We start from the raw sequence: 19603 nt of genomic DNA, 5'->3' as shown, positions 1-19603 counted from the left end.
TTGGAGACATGTATTAGTACCTTAATGGCTAACCCACTAATAATTGAATTGTGGCCCTTAATAACATTGTTTATGTGTATTTTAACTGTGAATAGGGGTCTGTAATCTGTTTTCTATGCAGTCCTTATGCGTATTTAGACTTTTCTATTTTTGTTATTTCTGCTGCACAGACACAAGGTGCATAAACTTGGTCTGTTTTTCTTAAAGGGACACTATAGTCAGCAGAACAACTACAGCTTATGGATTTTTTTCTGGTGAGTAGAATCATTACCTTCAGGCATTTTGCTGTAAACACGGTCTTTTCAGAGAAAATGCAGTGTTTACATTACAGCCTAGTGATAACTTCACTGGCCACTCCTCAGATGGCTGTTAGAAATCCTTCCTGGATCATGGCTGCCTAAAATGCATCCAAACATTCAGTGTCTCCTCCCTCTGCAGGCAGACACTGAACTTTCCTCGTAGAGATTCATTGATTCAATTCATCTCTATGAGGAGATGCTGATTGGCCAGGGCTGTGTTTGAATCATGCTGGCTCTGCCCCTGATCTGCCTCTTTGTCAGTCTCAGCCAATCCTATGGGGAAGCATTGTGATTGGATCAGGCTACCACTTCTGATGATGTCAGCAGACTGCTTGTTTTGTTTTGTTGTTGAGGCAAACAGCATGCAGAGTTACAGCTTCAGACTTGAATACAGTAAGATTTTGCTATATTTATGGAAGTCCCTGCTTCCCCAACTACAGCACAGGAGGGACTGAATCCACTCCTCCTCCAGCCCAAGCTTACTGTAAGTGAGAGAGAGTGTGCTGTGTGTAACTGTGATTGTGACTGTCTTTGACTGTGTGTGTGACTATCTGTGACTGTGTGAGTGACTGTCTGCCTGTGATTGTCTGAGTGACTTTGTGTGTGTGTGTGTGTGACTGTGTGTGTGTGTATGTGTGACTGTCTGCCTGTGATTGTCTGAGTCACTCTGCGTGTGTGTGCGTGTGTGTGTGGCTGTCTGTGATTGTGTGTGTGTGTGTGTGTGTATGTGTGACTGTGTGACTGCCTGCCTATGATTGTGTTTGTGCATATCTGTGATTATGTGTGTGATTGTGTGTATCTCTGTGTATGTGTTTAGTAGATAGCTCCCTTATTTGGTGACTGTCTGTGACTGTGTGTGCGACTGTCTGCCTGTGTGTGTCTGTGTGTGTGTGACCGTCTGCCTGTGATGGTGTGTGTGTGTGTGACTGTCTGCCTGTGATTGTGTGTGTGTGTGTGTATGTGTGATTGTCTGCCTGTGTGTGTGTGTGTGTAAGACTGACTGCCTGTGATGGTGTTTGTGTGTGTGTGTGTGACTGTCTGCCTGTAATTGTGTGTGACTGTCTGTGACTGTGTGTATGTGTGACTGTCTGCCTGGGATTGTGTGTGTGTGTGAATGTCTGCCTGGGATTGTGTGTGTGTGACTGTCTGTGACTGTGTGTGTATGTGTGACTGTTTGCCTGTGTGACTATGTGCCTGTGATTGCATGCGTGTGTGAGTGACTATCTGCCTGTGACTGCATGTTTGACTGTCTGCCTGTAACTGTGTGTGAGTGACTGTGTGTGGGACTGTGTGCATCTGACTGTCGGTGTTCGCCCTGCAGTGAGACGGCACCCGGGATTTGGTGTCATCGTGGCCTCGGCGTCATTACAGGACGTGCAAGGGGCCTGTGCAGGAAGAGCACAGAGATCCCAGCAGCAACCACTGACCACCAGGGACTAAGGATCCACTTCAGCCCTTCTAGAGCAAGGTAGGGAGGCTGGAGGATCTCGTATTTATTACATGTGTGTATGTAATGTTTGTGTTTGTGTGTGTATGTGATTGTGTGTCTGTGATTGTATGTGTGTGGGTCTGTGATTGTGTGTGTATATCTGTGATTGTGTGTATCTCTGTGTATGTTCTTAGTAGATAGCTCCCTTATTTGGTGTCCTTAAATATTGCAATCTAATATAAGGATAACAAATAAGGAATTTATCTACTAAACAACTGAAAATAAGAAAAGGGCTTTTTTAATGTTGATCCTTTAGCTGTTTAGTAGATAATTCCCTGAATTGGGGCCCGTATGCGAGATTTCCATATTTAAAGATACCAAATGAGGGTGCTGTTTATATGGTGTCCTTAAATATGGCAAGCTCACACAAGGATAGCAAATAGGGAAGTTATCTGCTAAACAAAGATCGAAGTTTAGTGGTGTCAGCCAGCCCACAACAAGAAATCTGGGTGGCTAATGTGAATTATATGCAAATGTGTTGTAAGATGCCAGCATGCAGAGCACAGTGTTTCTGCGTGTGTGTATATGTATCTGCATGTGTGTATGTCCATGTATGTGTATATGTGCAGACATCTCAAAATCTCGCCAACACTACACACAAATACACTCATGCATTTCAACGTCAACACTACATACAAACCCCACCATTATATATAACCACATCACTGAATTCAAATACCACACAACACACAAATGCATGCTTGCATTCAAACACCAACACTACATACAAACACACCCCTACATTCACTCACACATACTCCATACAAAAACATGCATACATTCACACACAAACACTGCTCAGTGCTAAATACATAAAAAACGTTTTTGGTTGTTTTTTACATTTAAAGTTGAGGGGGGGGCAAAAATAGGACCCGCCCCTGGTGCCAAATGCTCTAGGTACGCCCCTGTTTATGGAGGCATGAGGGGTCCAGGGGGGCTGGATGGTGGTGTTAACACTATAGGGTCAGGAACACATGTTCCTTTAATGCTACAATATAGTCCACATGAGGAGAGCACACTGATTGTGTTTCATTACTATTTTTGTATTTTTTTTTTTTTTTTATCATATTGTCACATCCAATGATACCATCTTACTAGGGATAGTCTTTTCAAAGATGGAAAACAAGAACCGAATAAAAGCATCCAACTACGGCCTAGATTTAAGATGTTTGGATAAGCTTTTCAAGTGATTTAATTTTTTTTTTTTTTTACAAACTTTTAAAATGATTTAATATGAAAAATATTTTAATATTTTGATACATAGATATATGTTTTTTGTTTTGATATTTTATTAATTTGAAAAAAAAAAATCTTTGTTTTAAAAGTTTATCCAAAAATATTTAATCATTTGAAAAATCATTTAAAAAAAGTAAATTGAGGCCGATATTATACGGGATAACCTCTGCTGGCCCTTTTCTGATTAGAGGTCCTAGGAGGCAATCTCTAGCCCAAAATCAATTATTACTCTCCTATAGTGATTCAGATCCAGATAAATAAAAATGAAAGAGTATATTGTATACTGGCATGTCACATAACACTTACTTAGCGCTGGTATGGCAGCTTTTACTGCATTTATCGTCCTTGATTTCTGTAAAATAAAAGTAAATGGAATCACTGATGTGAATGATGTACTGAACACTGGGTACATAACCTCATATTAAAACGGTAGAACACAGCGTTCTGTTGCTATCACAAATATAACCTCTGCTGGTCTATCTTAAAACAGTGTACACATACTAAGCAATAGGCATCAAAACAGAGACACGTTAACACAAATGAGCCATTGTGAATATAAAAGTCAAACAAGGTATTAAAAAACAAAAACAAAAAAACAAGTATAACTGCCAGTATAATCTTACTTTCTGCTATAGTTTTGATAATATATAATACAGAAACAAGAACATTACAGCTTTATCCTATGTCATTTTCTAAAACTTTACCCCTAAATTGTAGATGAGACTAAAATGTGCTCTATGCTACAGATTAGAATAATTTTCTTCAAAAAGTAAATTGCAGTGGAGTTTGCTCATGTTTGAATTTTAGGTTGTTTATTAAAAGCTATGTTTGTTCACTCGCTGAACTATAATATTTAAAATGGAAAAAAACAAACTTCTTAACTTGACTTTTTTGAAGGTTAGACATGTTTAATTCATGAAGGAAGAGAATAAAAGACTTACGAATGTCACAATTAACACCCCTCCAACCAACATCGCATTGACAAGTCCCATCGCCACCGAGCCCGTCATTACATATTCCATTGACACAGGAACATTCTACACATAAAAAATACATTAAACAAATACATATGAAACAAAGATCTGTTAAATTAAGATTAATTATTATCTAGACCATTTCTTGATTTTCTAAAAGGATAATATATTAGGGAATAAAAAAAAAATTATTGATTAGGGAAAGATAATTGATGAGGGAAAATAATTGATTAGGGAAAGACTACATACAATATAAAGATGGAGGCTGCACTGTATATATAGATTTTATGGGGAAAAAAATCTAAAAATAATTAAAATAAAGTAAAAATGTAAATATAATTAATTGGCCCACAAAACATAAAAAAACATAGTCATATGTATGTTCAAGTTGGTACTTGATCCATTATCAAGTAAACAAATATACAGTACAAAAAATATATCATAAATATATCATATAAAGCATAGGTTTTTAAAGTTTTTGTTGAGGTTTATTATTAGTTTCAGAATGTTTTAATGTAATTAAGATACAATGTACTAGGTTACAATAAGGTCAATAAATGGATCAATTCTGACGTATCAAATGGTGCGCAATATATTTTTCACATGTTTGCAATTTTTACGAATTTGGCAGATTCAGAATCTGCATAGCGAGAGATCATTTCAAATCCCCATGGTATCCTTTACATTGTAAGCTCACGGGCAATCTAGCTAAGCACTTTGTATAAAAGAGTTTAAATGGCTAGATCTCTGCTTACGAGCAGGGCCCTTTCTGCCTTTTTGTATTTGTATATTTTATGTCCTCCACTTATTGAACAGCGCTGCGGAATCTGTTGGCGCTTTATAAATACCAGTAATAAATAAATAAATGTAGCACTATAGTGTTAGAAATATAAATATGTTTTTCACAGATGCTATATGTACTGGTGGTGGTTTGTTAATCTCTTTGTAACTGATCTCAATATTGTTCTACTTTCTAACGGTGTTATTATTATTTTTTTATTTATATAGCGCCAGCAAAATTCTGCAGCACTGTACAATGGGTGGACTAACAGACACGTAATTGTAACCAGACAAATGGATGCAAAAGAACCGGGGGTTCAGGGCCTTGCTTAATGAGCTTACATGCTAGAGGGAGTGGGATATAGTGACACAAAGGTTATAAGTAGGGGTAATGAAATAGGTTGCTAGAAAAGTATTCACTGGGAACTTAGTAGGTTATTTTTGACAGTTGCAGGAGAGGCAGTATTGGGGTTAGGGGGGAATGAAAATCCGCTTTAAATTATATGCTTTCCTGAATAAGTGTTGTCAATCTCGCATACACAACTCTCTCAAGGATCTTGGAGCAGTAACGATATAGGACAGTGTGAAGAAATTACCCTTTTATTCGTAATTTCTTCGTTTTTCCCTTCGGTAGATGGAACTACCGAGCAAAGACCACCCCCTGGCTCATTTAACTTCAAAGCCGGCGTCAATTAAATCCTCTATGTGTGCGGCCAGCGTTCGTACTACCGAATGCCACGTGGCTGAGAAAACCGTGGCCATCTTTTTTTCAGACGAACAAAGGCAGCGGGACTTGGTCGTCGAGTGTCTGGAACTAAAAATGGACACTCGACTTCCCGAACACCGGTCTCAAACACACGAACACTGGATCTATATGTACCAATTAGCTAGAAGAGCGCTATTCGGTACGGTTGTGCATACGAATGAGGGGAATAATCGCTGCTAGGAGCCAGGGGAATCCATTCGGTACTTTTATTTGTTTTTCTCCCTTTTCTGAAGTGACTGGCAAAACCACCCAAACTTGTGGAACTATTTTGGGCAGCACACCCACGGTGAACCGGTCACAGAGGACTTCCATAGTTTTTGAGAACCCCTGAACCGATCTAAAGCTATTTGTATTTCGTATGTATTTCGTCTATTTCAACTACCGAACGGAGAGCATATATACTAGGCTCTGGCGGTTTGGGAGGAAACTACAGAAGGAGGTTTAAATACACTTGGTTTCCTTACAGACAGTTGGATGGGGACTTGGGGTCGAGGTTTCAGAACTGGCTTTATGGTTGCATGCTTTAAGGATGAAGGAAATGTACCAGAGGAAAGGGAAAGATTGAAAACAGGGTGACAGTGAGAGGAAGAGCAAGTGAGGGAGACAGAGTGCGGATGAGATATGAGGGAATAGGATCGAGGGAACAAGTGGTGGGGCGGGAGGACCGGAGCAAAGCGGAAACCTCTTCTGTTGTAGTAGGTGCGAATGAGCATAGAACAGTGGAGTGAGTGGGGCTGGGTTATGTATGGAAGGAGAGGGAGAGAGATTAGAGTTCTCTTCTCTGATTGTAGAAATCTTCTCAGTGAAGTGAGTTGCAAAGTTTGAGGAGGACAGGGTGGTAAGAGGAGGGGGAGCAACAGGGCAAAGGAGAGCATTAAAAGTGTAAAATAGGCATTTGGGTTGGCGGGACAGTGTGCTTATGAGGGTGTTGAAGTAATTTACTTTTGCAGAGGAAAGAGCCAGAGTATAGGAGCGCAGCATAAATTTATAGTGGATGAAGTCAGGTGCAGAGTGAGACTTTCTCCAACAGCGTTCAGTAGTTCCAGAACATTTTTATAGATACCGGGTCAGCGTGGTGTGCCAGGGTTATTGTAGGGAACACTTGCTGCGTTTACATATAAGAGGTGCCATGATGTCTAGTTGAGAGGAGAGAGTGGAGTTGTAGAGTGAGGTTGCAGAGTTAGGAGAAGTGAGATTTGATATGGGTAAAAGGAGAGTTTGGAGTTTGGTGGGAAAATGCTGGAGATCAAAGCTGTGAAAGTTTCTGCGAGACTGGAGAGTTAAAGGTGGTGAGATCTGGGTACGGGATATGTCGATTTCAAAGTTCAGAAGATGGTGGTCAGATAAAGGAAATGGAACAATGGAGAGATTAGAGGTGGTAAAGATATTTGGTGAATATGAGGTCAAGAGTGTTTCCTGCTGTATGAGTTTCTAAAGTAAACCACTGTGTGAGGCCGAAGGAGGAAGTTACAGAGAGCAGACGGGATGCATCAGGGCAGTTGAGGTTGTTGATTGGGATGTTAAAGTCTCCAAGTATGAGGGAAGGAGTGCTGCAGGACAGAAAGTGGGGTAGCCAGGAAGAAAGGTGTTCAATGAATAGCCTAGGATGACCGGGGGGGGGGGATAGTGTGAGGGAATTAGAGATGAAGAGGTCGTGTATGGCTGTTGATTTAATATTGCTACAGATGGAACAGGCATTCCAGAGTGCACACTGAATGTTGCAGGGTATTTGGATGAGGTTTGTGTGGTTTCTAGTTGTTTTAGTGTGAGCAGACGAGGTGACGGGCCCCGGGTTGGGAGACACGTCACCAACTGCTAGAAGTAGGAGGAGAGATAGTGACAGGAGGCGTGAATGGGAGTAGGAGAGAAATATTAGAGAATCTAGTGCAGGGCATGAGATGGGAGAAGGGGGGATGTAGCAGAGATGGATTAATGTCATTGTGTTGTTAAGGGAAGTGGGTGAAAGGAGATGCTGAGGGAGAGGAGAGAAATGGATAAGAGGAGAAGATAGAGCATTGCTCAGATGAGTAAGTACTTTGAGCAGAGTGGGCAGAATTAAGGAGAATGAGGACTGAGTGTTAGGGGTTAAGGAAGTGTAGGAGTGTTCTGAATGCAGGTAGTGTTTGTAGCTGTCATTTCTAATTATCTAAAATTGTATGTGAGATTATATCTATAAATGGAATAAAGAGCTTGGGGTGGTGTGAGGTGGGGTGGGTGGGCAACTGAGAACTGTTCTGGTTTCCAGCAGGGAACTTTTAACTCACACTATGGAAAACAGAGCTGATAGGGTAAAAAAGGGCTGCAATAAAGCTATGGAATGGAGATGCACAGAGGAGGTAAGGATTGGTCAAACGACATCTGGGTGGGTATCAAAATAAGGGGATGCAGAAATAACAGAGAAAGTCTTTAGAGATAAGCAGATAGGTGAATAACATTTAAGTTAACAAGCCAACAATGTTGACTGGGGCTGGGAACATCTGGCTTTAGCATGCAGGGCAATAAAAAGTAAAATACATATGTATAAATAAACAAGTACACATTCACACCCACGACTGTAGATATATTTATGATATGAGGTGAGTGTAGATGAAAACAAACCAGAGATAGTAAACTGTCACTAGTCACCCCCTCCCTCCCCCTGTCCCTAGTCACCCCCTTCCTCCCTTACTCTGTCCCTAGTCACCCCCTCCCTCCCTTACTCTGTCACTAGTCACCCCCTCCCTCCCTCCCTCTGTCACCAGTCATCCCCTCACTCACTCTGTCACTAGAGTGAGGGGGTGATTAGTGACAGAGTGAGAGAGGGGGTGACCACCAGTGACAGAGTAAGGGAGGGAGGGGGTGACTTGTGACAGAGTATGGGAGGGAAGGGGTGACTAGTGACAGTGATTGAGGGGGTGACTAGTGACAGAGTAAGGGAGGGAAGGGGTGACTAGTGACAGAGTGAGGGAGAGGGTGACACAGTGACAGAGGGAGGCATGGGGTGACCAGTGACAGAGGGAGGGATGGGGTGACTAGTGACAGAGTGAGGGAGGGGTGACTAGTGACAGAGTGAGGGAGTGGGTGACTAGTGACAGAGTGAGGGAGGGAGGGGGTGACTGTCACTAGTCACTCCCTCCCTCTGTCCCTAGTCACCCCCTCCCTCCCTCTGTCACTAGTCACCCCATCCCTCTGTCACTGTGTCACTAGTGACAGAGTGAGGAAGGGGTGACTAGTGACAGAGGGAGGGAGGGGAGTGACTAGTGACAGAGTAAGGGTGGGAGGGGGTGACTAGTGACAGAGTAAGGGAGGGATGGGGTGACTAGTGACAGAGGGAGGGATGGGGTGACTAGTGACGGAGGGAGGGGGTGACTAAGGACAGAGTGAGGGAGAGAGGGGGTTACTAGTGACAGAGAGAGGGGGTGACTAGTGACAGAGGGAGGGGGTGACTAGTGACAGAGGGAGGGGGGTGACAGTGACAGAGGGAGGGTGAGTAGTGACACAGTGGGGGGTGACAGTGACAGAGGGAGGGGGTGACAAGTGACAGAGGGAGGGGGGTGACTAGTGACAGAGGGAGGGGGGTGACTAGTGACAGAGGGAGGGGGTGACAGTGACAGAGGGAGGGGGTGACAGTGACAGAGTGAGGATGAGTAGTGACACAGTGGGGGGTGACAGTGACAGAGAGAGGGGGATGACAGAGGGAAGGGGGTGACAGTGACAGAGGGTGACAGTGACAGAGGGAGGGGGGTGACAGTGACAGAGTGAGGATGAGTAGTGACACAGTGGGGGGTGACAGTGACAGAGAGAGGGGGTGACAGAGGGAAGGGGGTGACTAGTGACAGAGGGAGGGGGTGACAGTGACAGAGGGAGGGGGTGACAGTGACAGAGGGAGGGGGTGACAGTGACAGAGGGAGGGGGTGACAGTGACAGAGGGAAGGGGTGACAGTGGGAAGGGGTGACAGTGACAGAAGGAGGGGGTGACAGTGACAGAGGGAGGGGGTGACAGTGACAGTGGGAAGGGGGTGACAGTGACAGTGGGAAGGGGTGACAGTGACAGTGGGAAGGGGTGACAGTGACAGAGGGAGAGGGTGACAGTGACAGAGGGAGGGGGGTGACAGTGACAGAGGGAGGGGGTGACAGTGACAGAGGAGGGGGTGACTAGTGACAGAGGGAGGAGGGTGACAGTGACAGAGGGAGGGTGAGTAGTGACACAGTGGGGTTGACAGTGACAGAGGGAGGGGGGTGACTAGTGACAGAGGGAGGGGGTGACAGTGACAGAGGGAGGGGGTGACTAGTGACAGTGACAGAGGGTGACAGTGACAGAGGGAGGGGGTGACAGTGACAGTGGGAAGGGGGTGACAGTGACAGTGGGAAGGGGGTGACAGTGACAGTGGGAAGGGGTGACAGTGACAGGGGGTGACAGTGGCAAAGGGAGGGGGTGACAGTGACAGAGGGAGGGGGTGACAGTGACAATGGGAAGGGGGTGACAGTGACAGTGGGAAGGGGGTGACAGTGACAGTGGGAAGGGGGTGACAGTGACAGAGGGAGGGGGTGACAGTGGCAGTGGGAAGGGGGTGACAGTGACAAGGGGGTGACAGTGACAGTGGGAAAGGGTGACAGTGACAGAGGGAGGGGGGTGCCAGTGACAGAGGGAGGGGGTGACAGTGACAGAGGGAGGGGGTGACAGTGGGAAGGGGTGACAGTGACAGAGGGAGTGGGTGACAGTGACAGAGGGATGGGGTGACAGTGGGAAGGTGTGACGGTGACAGAGGGAGGGGGTGACAGTGACAGAGGGAGGGGGTGACAGTGACAGAGGGAGGGGGTGACAGTGGGGGTGGAGTAGTGACACAGTGGGGGGTTGCCTAACTGTCTCTCTGCTCCCTCTGTTCTCCCAGGCTGCTGATCCTTTCCCTGCTGATCGGGCTCTGTGTGAGAGGAGAGTACAGGAAGTGAGGTAACTTCCTGACTCCGCCTCTCCCATCACACAGAGCGCCGCGTGGGACAGGGAGAAGGAGACCTGGCAGAGAGGAGGTGAAGCTGCCAGATCTCATGTGAGGGTGAGGGGATTTACAGAGCGGTAGGTTGCTGGGGCCCTGCGCTGCATCAGGGGCCCCAGCAACCTATTAAAGGAAATGATTATTTATTTATTTTTTGCTGTTCCAGTTGGAGAGATCTCTGATTTCTCCAGCTGGAGCATGGCTGTGCGGCCGGGCCCCTGACTGTCTCGGGCCCTCGGTCCATGACCGATGTGCCCGAGTGGTCAGTCCGCCCCTGGGTGGAAGAGAAACTGTCCTCCAGAAGACTACCTGTTGCATATGGCAGTAGAACAGCTGATAGAGTCTTAATGCAGACTTTGATTTGCACAATTTTTTATAATTATATACATTATACCTTTATATGAATCTGCCTTGTATATGTATATAAATAATCTGCCTTATAATTGTATAAAACTCTTTTAGTCTTTAGAATGATTCTTTTATTATTTATTATGTTTCTTAGTTGTTTAAATTAGGTTGCTACCCCTTTAATTACTTCTCTTCTGTGTTATTATCCAATGTGTTTTTATTTATATATAATATCGAATTCATAGCTGCCACTTTTAATATGGTTTCTTATATATTCCCTTTTTTATCTCCCAAGATGGTTTTATCAGGTTTTTTTAACAATATTACATTTCTATTGTTTTAATCAAAACGGCCGCTTTTCGCGGCCATTTTTCACTACATTTCCCAAGATGCTGTGCAGTCTAACTCCCGAAATGCGGAAGTGACGCAAGTCACGTGGCATATTTTAAACACTAAATTTTATACTTTCCCACGCTCGTTTTCATTAAATTCAAAGCCCAAATAGGTTGGGCTACTATAAAGAATCTAGCTAAAGTATTACATTTGTGTTTTAAACTTGTGTTATTTAATTTAGTTTTAACTGATTTTCATTGGCTGGCACCAATTTTGGCGCCAAAATTCAAATCACCTATGTTCTTATATAATACCATGTGCCAGGTAGTGTTTGTAATTCCATTTGATAAAGTCTGTTGACGAAACGCGTTATGGAAACTTTTGTGTATTTTAAATATTAAAGTATTTTGGTCATTTATTTGTGCCAATTACCTTTTTTAGATACACATATATACATATTATTTTACTCATATTCTATCCTGGCCTTTTATTACTACTTTTATTTTTTTATCTTTTTATTGGTTTTAATATCTGCCTGGAAGGTTCCTGTATTTAAAGAAATCCTAGGTGGGGATCAATCCACCTATGCTGACATCATAGAGCAGTCGGTCTGCTCTCTATTTGAAAGTACGTTTTATTTTTCACCTATACCGACATTGTTATACGGTGAGCACTATTGGCTGCTTTCTTTCTTTATTTGAGAATTGGACATCAGAAACTGAGAGATACCCACAACATATCCCACAAGCGGGGATTATACCGCTGTACGCGCTTTACCCCAGAGCTGGATTATAAGCTCTTGGAAATGTGAGTTCTCCACCATTATTACTTTCTATGCCCATTTTTGAGCCATACATACTGCACTATTATTTGTCTCTGTCTTTTATTTTTCATATAAGTGGATACGTTATCACACTTGAAGATCTCAAGATCATACGTAAGGATTAACCATTTGGACTGCTTTTACTTGGACTTTGCTATCTTTTATTAATAGACTTTTTAACTACTACTTTTCCATTACTTAAATTTGTATTTTGTGGCGCAACCTTTTTCACTATTGTTTTCCATCGGAATATATACATTGAAAATAAGAAAAGAAAAGAATAATCACTAAATATGAAACCACACACACAACAGCAGAAATAACAGAGAATATAACATATAATGAAATGCTTACGAGAACCAGTCATAAGTTGACGAGCATAAAGTGGCTAGTGATAAATATTGTGTACCTTGATCACAGCGAGACCCGTATTTTCCCTTTATGCAGTTTTCACAAGCTGTTCCATTATATCCATCTTCACATTGGCATTTCCCAGTTCCATTGATACCATCCATACAAATGCCATTGCCGAAACATGCGTTCCCAGCTATTGCAGGACAAGGTAAGCATTCAGCTCCAAAAAATCCTGAGCAACACTCTCTAGTCTATAAGTACAATGAAAAACATTTAAATGCAGATATGGAGACAAAGTGAATAATAATTTATAGTAACAACACAATATTTATATATTGATATGAAGACAGCAAGAGATCGGTACTAATTTATACTTTTATTGTAATAATACTTATTTTTATATATTTGTTTCTTTTGCCTGCAGGACTTCCCCAGGGCTAAGCCTTCTTTATTGAATGACCTCACATGGAACACACAACTCTCCCAGTCTCTGCTTTTACAAAAGCTCCCTAAAAACACACCTATTTAATAGAAGACTATTCGCTCTCCTCTAAATTACTCATCTCTTACAATCTTCCTCTACCGTCTCCCACCTACTGCTCCCCACCCCCAATCAGCTCTCTCATATTTAGCTAATTCAGATCACTTAAATCCCTCACTTCCCTTTCTGTATTTCTCATTCATTCCTTTAGATTGTCAGCTCTTTTGGGCAGGGCCCTTTAACCTACTGTTCCTGTATGTCATACAGGTTATGCTAGAATTAAATCTTTGTCCTGGTTTCCTAGTGTACAGCGCTGTGGAATATACTGGCTCTATATAAATAATTGTAATAAAAAATACATACACCCTATATTTTTGTGCTCTGTTTCTTTTGTATTGCTAATGCCATGATCAAACAAACAATGAATAATTGTTATAGGAATGCTCATCCGTCTCTTTATTCTAATAGGATTATTCACTAGAGCACGAATGGCCTCGTACCAAATGGGGAAAATCATTCGCTGCTGTATGGGCCATTTAACAATGTCAAGATTTTGCAGTTCGGACCCTGAATGGGCCCAATTTTGGTCTGGATTTCAGCCACACCAAACTCTACTGGACAGCTGAAATTCTGACTTAATGCTTCAAACGCAGGCCCAGATTTAAAATAAAAATCCCAGCAGGCAAAAGTTAAATAAGTGAATGCCAGATGGATAACATTATGTGCTCCCCCTGAATATTATTATTAGGGCTCCCTATCAATCACCAATTGGGGGGACACCAGCCCCTTTATTTTATCATTTAGCATCCACCAATGCCTATGGAGGGACAGGGGGGTGAACCATCTTTAGCAGCTGGGCATCAATGGGTTTTAAATATGCCCCCACTCAGTGTATGGCAGGTGGGGGCATAGGGAGGATTTAAACCTTATTTATTTAACTTTTTTTTTTTTAATATGGAGTCTTGCAAGCAAGCGCAGGACAGTCGCCATATAATTAACCCTCGCATTGCCGCTATTTAAAATGATTCTCAGAACTTAAAATGTGTTTTTGCTTGCATGAAAGCATGTGAACGATAATGTGCGAACATACATCCTGCTGGATGCATTCAACTCCAAATTTTATTAAAACGGATGCAATGTGAATTTTCCATATTCTATACTTTTTTTTTCATTTTTATAATTCTTTATTTTTGCAGTGCATAGGTTAGTTAACAAGCTTACAATGACATTTTTAAGTTAAAAAAATACAATGAGGTTGAGAGCAAGATTGTCATAAAATGTCAGCAATACAGCACTTTTTTGTATATAACAGGAAAAACAATGATGAAAACTATACAGGGATGATAGTGAAAAAGGTATCTTATAGCAATTACATTTCGTAGGCACTGATATTGATTGAAATCAATAAGCTTAGTCAAAGTAAATAACTAGATAATGAGAATCAAGCTAAATAAAATCATAAGATAAGAACAAGTTTGATTACCACCGGGTGTTAGCCGCAGGATTGTGTATCACAGAGGAGAAAACTGTCCTAAAATAGTACAGCAGAGAGGCTTAAAGGGACACTATAGTCACCTGAACAACTACAGCTTAATGTATTTGTTCAGGTGAGATCTATAGCTCCCTGCAGCCTTTCTCATGTAAACACTGTATTTTCAGAGAAAATACAGTGTTTACATTGATTGATAGGAATACCTCCAGTGGCCGTCACTCAGACAGCCACTAGAGGCACTTCCTATCATGCAGGGCCCTAAAAAGGCCCTGTACACGTCAGACGTTTGAAAATACGTCTGACGTGTGCTGGAGAGAGAAGGCACTGTGTGCGCACCTTCTCTCTCCAGCCTGTCAGCAGAGGAGGGGGCGGGCAAAGACCGCGAGCTGAGCTGTCAGTCAGCTCAGCTCGTGGCCGCTCACACCGCGCGCATGCGCGGTAGTGCGCTGAGGACTTCAGAGGGCGGCATGAATGCCGCCCTCTGAAGTCTGTGCGCATGTGTGGCTAAGCCGCGCATGCGCACAAGGGAGCAATAACGCTTCCAAATGGAAGCGTCTGATTGCTCCCTGCTCGCGCCCGCCTATTTCGTCATTTTGACGAAATAGGGGGCGCGGCTTCACGAGGCTCCCGGCGCTGGAACCAGGTGAGTAAACAGGGGCTCCCTGGAGAGTCCCTTTAACCGAGTCATGGAAGGTGTTACTGAGTAGACAGGTGAATTAGCCTATGCCTTACAATTCATGTTTGCTGCCCCGACTCCAGTATAGCCCAAAGTCCCGTACCTCAGTACCCCCCAACCCTGGGCTGCTGAACGGTCCAATGTGCTGGAGCCACAAGTTCCTTCCTAAAATTTGTCCAGGGTTTGGTCTCAGAACCTCCAAAATGTTGGGTCTGCTTACAGTGGTTGAGGACCCACAGAGGGTGTGGGAATTTTGCAGAGGAGTGTCCCAATTTGGACCGTCCAGGAGGGTGGCGGTTCATGTTAGAGCCGAGCTGCCTGCGTCAAGGTTCAGGATCGTGAACTCCTGGGTTCTCTGGAATCCGGTTGTCTCCCTGGGTGCGTGGACGGCAGTTCAACAGATGGGGATCCGGCCCAGAAGAAGGGCAAGCGGTCTGGACCACAGCGTAGCTCATTTGTGCTGCAAGAGATGCTGGTAAGTGGGTGTTTTGCGCCAAACTGGTCTCCGGTTCAAAGGTGAGACAGGCTGGTGGTCATTTGCTGTGAGCACCTGTATTTCATGAGGTGTATGTGATTGCGGCAGTCTTGTACGGGATTCAACCCGGTGTCAGAAAATTGTGCAGATCTCGTCGAAAGCAGCAAGGAACTTAGACTCCCATTGTGTCACAAATGAATCTGCCTGAGCGTCGGCTATTTTACCCATGCCACGGGGGACTGCTGCAGCCAGGCAGGCTGTCACGGTAGTGCGAGGAGTGCTTGATGGCTTTTCCCTCCAGTGGGGACCGGTATATCCCCCACCAGTCCAGGAGGGAGGGGACTGGACAGTTTCTTCACTCCTGTAGTTCTAGGCTGGGAGATTAACTGTTTCTTCACCCCCCCCCGCCCCCCCCGCCTCCCCCTGTGGTGCATGCCAGGTGAGTAGGCGTCAGTATCTATGTTAGGCCACAGGCTAGAAAGTGTAGCTCCAGAATTGCATCATAGGGCTCCCCAACAGTCAGGTTAGTAGTTGTGTGGGTAGGTCTGTGGGATGCCACTTTGTTTGAAAAGTTTGGATTACTCGGATTATGTGAGGGGCTCTCATGAAACACAGGCGTCGGCCTGGTTAGGTTGGTTAGGCCCCGCCCCTCCAAATTCTATACTTTTTACAGGTTATGGATGCAAAAGCATTAGTGTTAATCCAGACACTGAATGCATCTGGACAATTGCTGCAGGTTCGCTTGGGGAGATTTAATTTTTACCGTATTTGGCTTAAGTAAGTATAAGAGTTTCCATTGTGGTTGCAATTCAGTCATTTTTATCGGATTTTGTCCATCTGGACAAATTCCAGTCTTTAGTAAATAACCCGTAGTTGTTATAGTCGATTTCCTGTGGGGGTCTTATACACAGTAAAATGCAGACCATGCAGAACACGTCACTTAACATGAACATGTTTTTGAATGTAAGTTGAAGATATACTTACAATAACAGTGCTAGAGCATTTCATTTGGCAGCCAACATGGATGTATCTCTTCGTTAAAATGTATTTTGTGTATATGCAGGCCTTTTTTGTAGTAGGCTGTAAAACAAAGTAACATAGGTGTAACTGCAGGGATGCATCATGGTAAAATCCTTATTCATATAGTTTCTTACTTTTTTTTTTTTTATCATTTAGCCTTTATAGAAATGACATGGTGGTACAGAAATAGACAAAGAAATAAACTGTGCAGTTCTGAAATCATTTGGCCAAAATACATGTACATAAATGTGAGGTCATCTTGACTAGTCAACAAGACAAGATTAACATAAACTAAAACAGATTTAGCCGAAAATGTGGTCCGAGAACAAGGACCTTCATGGAGCATAGATTACAGTTGGCCACATAGTGCTATTAGTGCCAGGGCTCGAAACGTAATCAGAGTGAGCAGCTGGATAGAGCCACTTAGATAAAAATAAAGAGAAGAGAAATGGAAAAGAAACCCCACAAAAAACAGGTAGGAGAGGGTGGGAGGACAGTAAAGGGAATGTGAGGAAGGGTAGGGAGGGGAGAGCCCAGGTCCTAGGTGAAGGCAATGTAGAGACAGTAAGAGGAAGGAGGAGTCAATGTCCCACGTTGCCTGCTCCCCCCAGAGGCCGCAGACCGCTCAGAGAGCCAGCGTGTCCAATGTAACCACGCATCCCTGTAGTGTTGGCGGTTGTCAGTTGTCACAAGAATGAGTTCCTCACTTCAGTGGATCTTCTCCACTCTAACGACCAATCCTTCACACTCCACTTCCATTAAGTGTTTATTAAACTTTGGGCAGCGATTCACATTATTTTTTCCCTAGACCTGTCCATTCTGTTTATTTATTCCTCAGTCATTCAAGAGGTAATAAAAAATAAAATACTAAACAAATAATAAATTGTAAAATAAAGAAAACAAGTAGGAAGATCAAAAGAAATGTTAAGAAGAACTTTAGACTTACTTCAGGCTGTGTGTTTGGAGGACAAATTGGCTCAGATCCACACTCAGCGCACTTTCCCTTAATAAACAAAAGCATATTATGGTAAGTTATTGGAAATGATCAGTCATAGGGCAGGTTTATGCTATACATGAGGTATAGTAGTAACCTTTAACGAGATAAATTGATCTTTCAGATTGTACTATACACTCTACTTTTCTTATGGTAAGGGCATATGAAATACCAATGCAACAACGTTGGACCTATTTTTGAATATGCATTCTAACTGGGCAATCCTGTAAGGTAATCGGGCCCAAAAAACAAAATTAGGAACTTATATTCAGCCGTTATGCCTGCTTTGTATTTTCTTAATGAATTTATAAACATTAACACATTTGGTAGATGATGTCCGAGTATAAATTGACCGGTGTATTATTAGGTGCATTTACAAATATACCAAACTCTAAGTTGGCTGCAAATGGGTTAAGCTTTGTATGCTTAACTGCATTGTAGTGGCTATGAAGTTTAGAAAGTCCCTATAATACTGGAGTGATTATTACAACACGTTTCTCATCAGTACATTTTCTCTTTATTATTGGGCACTACTGAATATGTCGTCCTACCTTATTTAATTTAGAAAACCCTATGAGAAAGGTAGAAAAGTTTCCTGAAATCCATTGTTGGGTGAAGCCAGCTCCCTCGTTTTCACTCCCCATCTGGAGTCCACCACGCCATCTGCAGTGCAATCAAATGCTTCTCTATGAGAAGCATTTGATTGGAACATTTTCACCAGCTTGGTGCACATGTGAGCACTCTAAGCTGGAGAGGGGAGTGGAAGGAAGCAGTGTGGAATGGCTCTTTATTTGAAATAAAAGTAATTGCTAAAAACAGACTTGGAGGCTTGCTGATTACAGACAACAGATGTATATTTTACACATAATTGGAACTTGAAAGAGTTTTGGGATGCAAAGTTACATGTGCTGAGGGTTTAAAGAGCACCCAGCACAAAGTGCAAGTATCTCAGTATGACCTGAATAGTCCTGGTGGCTGGAGTAACCCTTTTTTATATTTAAGTAGTTATATTAAGTGGTTCTTCAAAAAAAGCAGACAAAAAAAAAAAAACTCCAGCACAGACAGTATACAAATTATTGGAGATAAGAGTAGCAATTATGCTATATTAAGATCAATTATCACTAGATTTTCAAAGATGTTTTAAACAAATAGACAATCAAAAGGAGCTTACTAATAAAGTAGTGGTTTCGTTAGTATCACATCGGTTCTTCTGAATTTCCAAAACCTTTCCCAATCCATGAATAACACCCTTGTTGGTTGCAGCATTGGTATAATTGACTGGAGCACCATTGACATAGACCTAAAAATGAATTGTTTCTTCAGTGTTTATGGTAGCAACAAACAGTCAAATCATTAACCTCAATGGGTTCTAGAAATCACATTGTAAAACCAAACCTTGGAAATCAGAATATTACACAATCCTATATTAAAACATGCCACACCTGCTGTATTAACCCCAAACTATATACACTGCCTGGCCAAACAAAAAGTTCCCCACTATCATTCCAGTTTTTAATAATGCGTTGGACAGTTCTTAACCCAATTTTAGTCGTTTCTGCAATCTCCTTAGATGTTTTCTCTGCTTGATGCAGACTAACATCTTTTCCACGACCATGGGATGTGTCTTTCGACACGGTTGTTTTAGAAATGAGAAGCCACTCATTGCATCAGTTGGGGTTAAATAACTTGTTGCCAGCTGAAAGATAATTGCCCATGCAGTAACTATTTTTTTTGGCCAGGCAGTGTATATTAACCCCTGCCCACTGCATTAAAACCCTGCACCCAGAGCAATACACCTATAATGGCACTGACACAAATTATGCAACTGCCATGCTGGCTGGCTGCATATGGAGTGAGCTCTGTGTGCTAAACTTTAAACTCAATTTTTATGTTTGTTCCTCTGAAGAAACTCTCAAAATTTGTAACTGAGACAAGCCCTACCCGGGACTTGAATTGCGGCACCGGAAGAGACTGGATCGATGGGCCGTGTGTGGGCTTTCTCAGGGGCCTGAAGTGGCCAGTACTGCAAGACTGGGACTCAGTGTGCCTCTGGGCCACTCACGGTAATTATGGGAATTGGGTGAATTATG

General features: G+C 42.9%; 1 protein-coding gene across 1 annotated transcript in view; it reads right to left on the bottom strand.

Annotated features, from left to right (window-relative positions):
• STAB2 (stabilin 2) overlaps window positions 1-19603 on the bottom strand; it is a 135293-nt gene that overhangs the window by 52905 nt on the left and 62785 nt on the right. The window contains exons 35-40 of the mRNA XM_063447208.1: window positions 18685-18813; window positions 17466-17522; window positions 16484-16579; window positions 12431-12626; window positions 3966-4061; window positions 3331-3376 (exon numbers count right to left, since the gene is read on the bottom strand). Coding sequence (XP_063303278.1) covers window positions 3331-3376; window positions 3966-4061; window positions 12431-12626; window positions 16484-16579; window positions 17466-17522; window positions 18685-18813 — 620 coding nt within the window. The remainder of the gene's footprint in view (window positions 1-3330; window positions 3377-3965; window positions 4062-12430; window positions 12627-16483; window positions 16580-17465; window positions 17523-18684; window positions 18814-19603) is intronic.

Source organism: Pelobates fuscus, chromosome 3 (assembly GCF_036172605.1).
Source record: "Pelobates fuscus isolate aPelFus1 chromosome 3, aPelFus1.pri, whole genome shotgun sequence".
NCBI classification, from domain to species: Eukaryota; Metazoa; Chordata; class Amphibia; order Anura; family Pelobatidae; genus Pelobates; species Pelobates fuscus.
The sequence above is the reverse complement of the archived record's forward strand: the minus strand, read 5'-3'. Positions and strand labels throughout refer to the sequence as shown.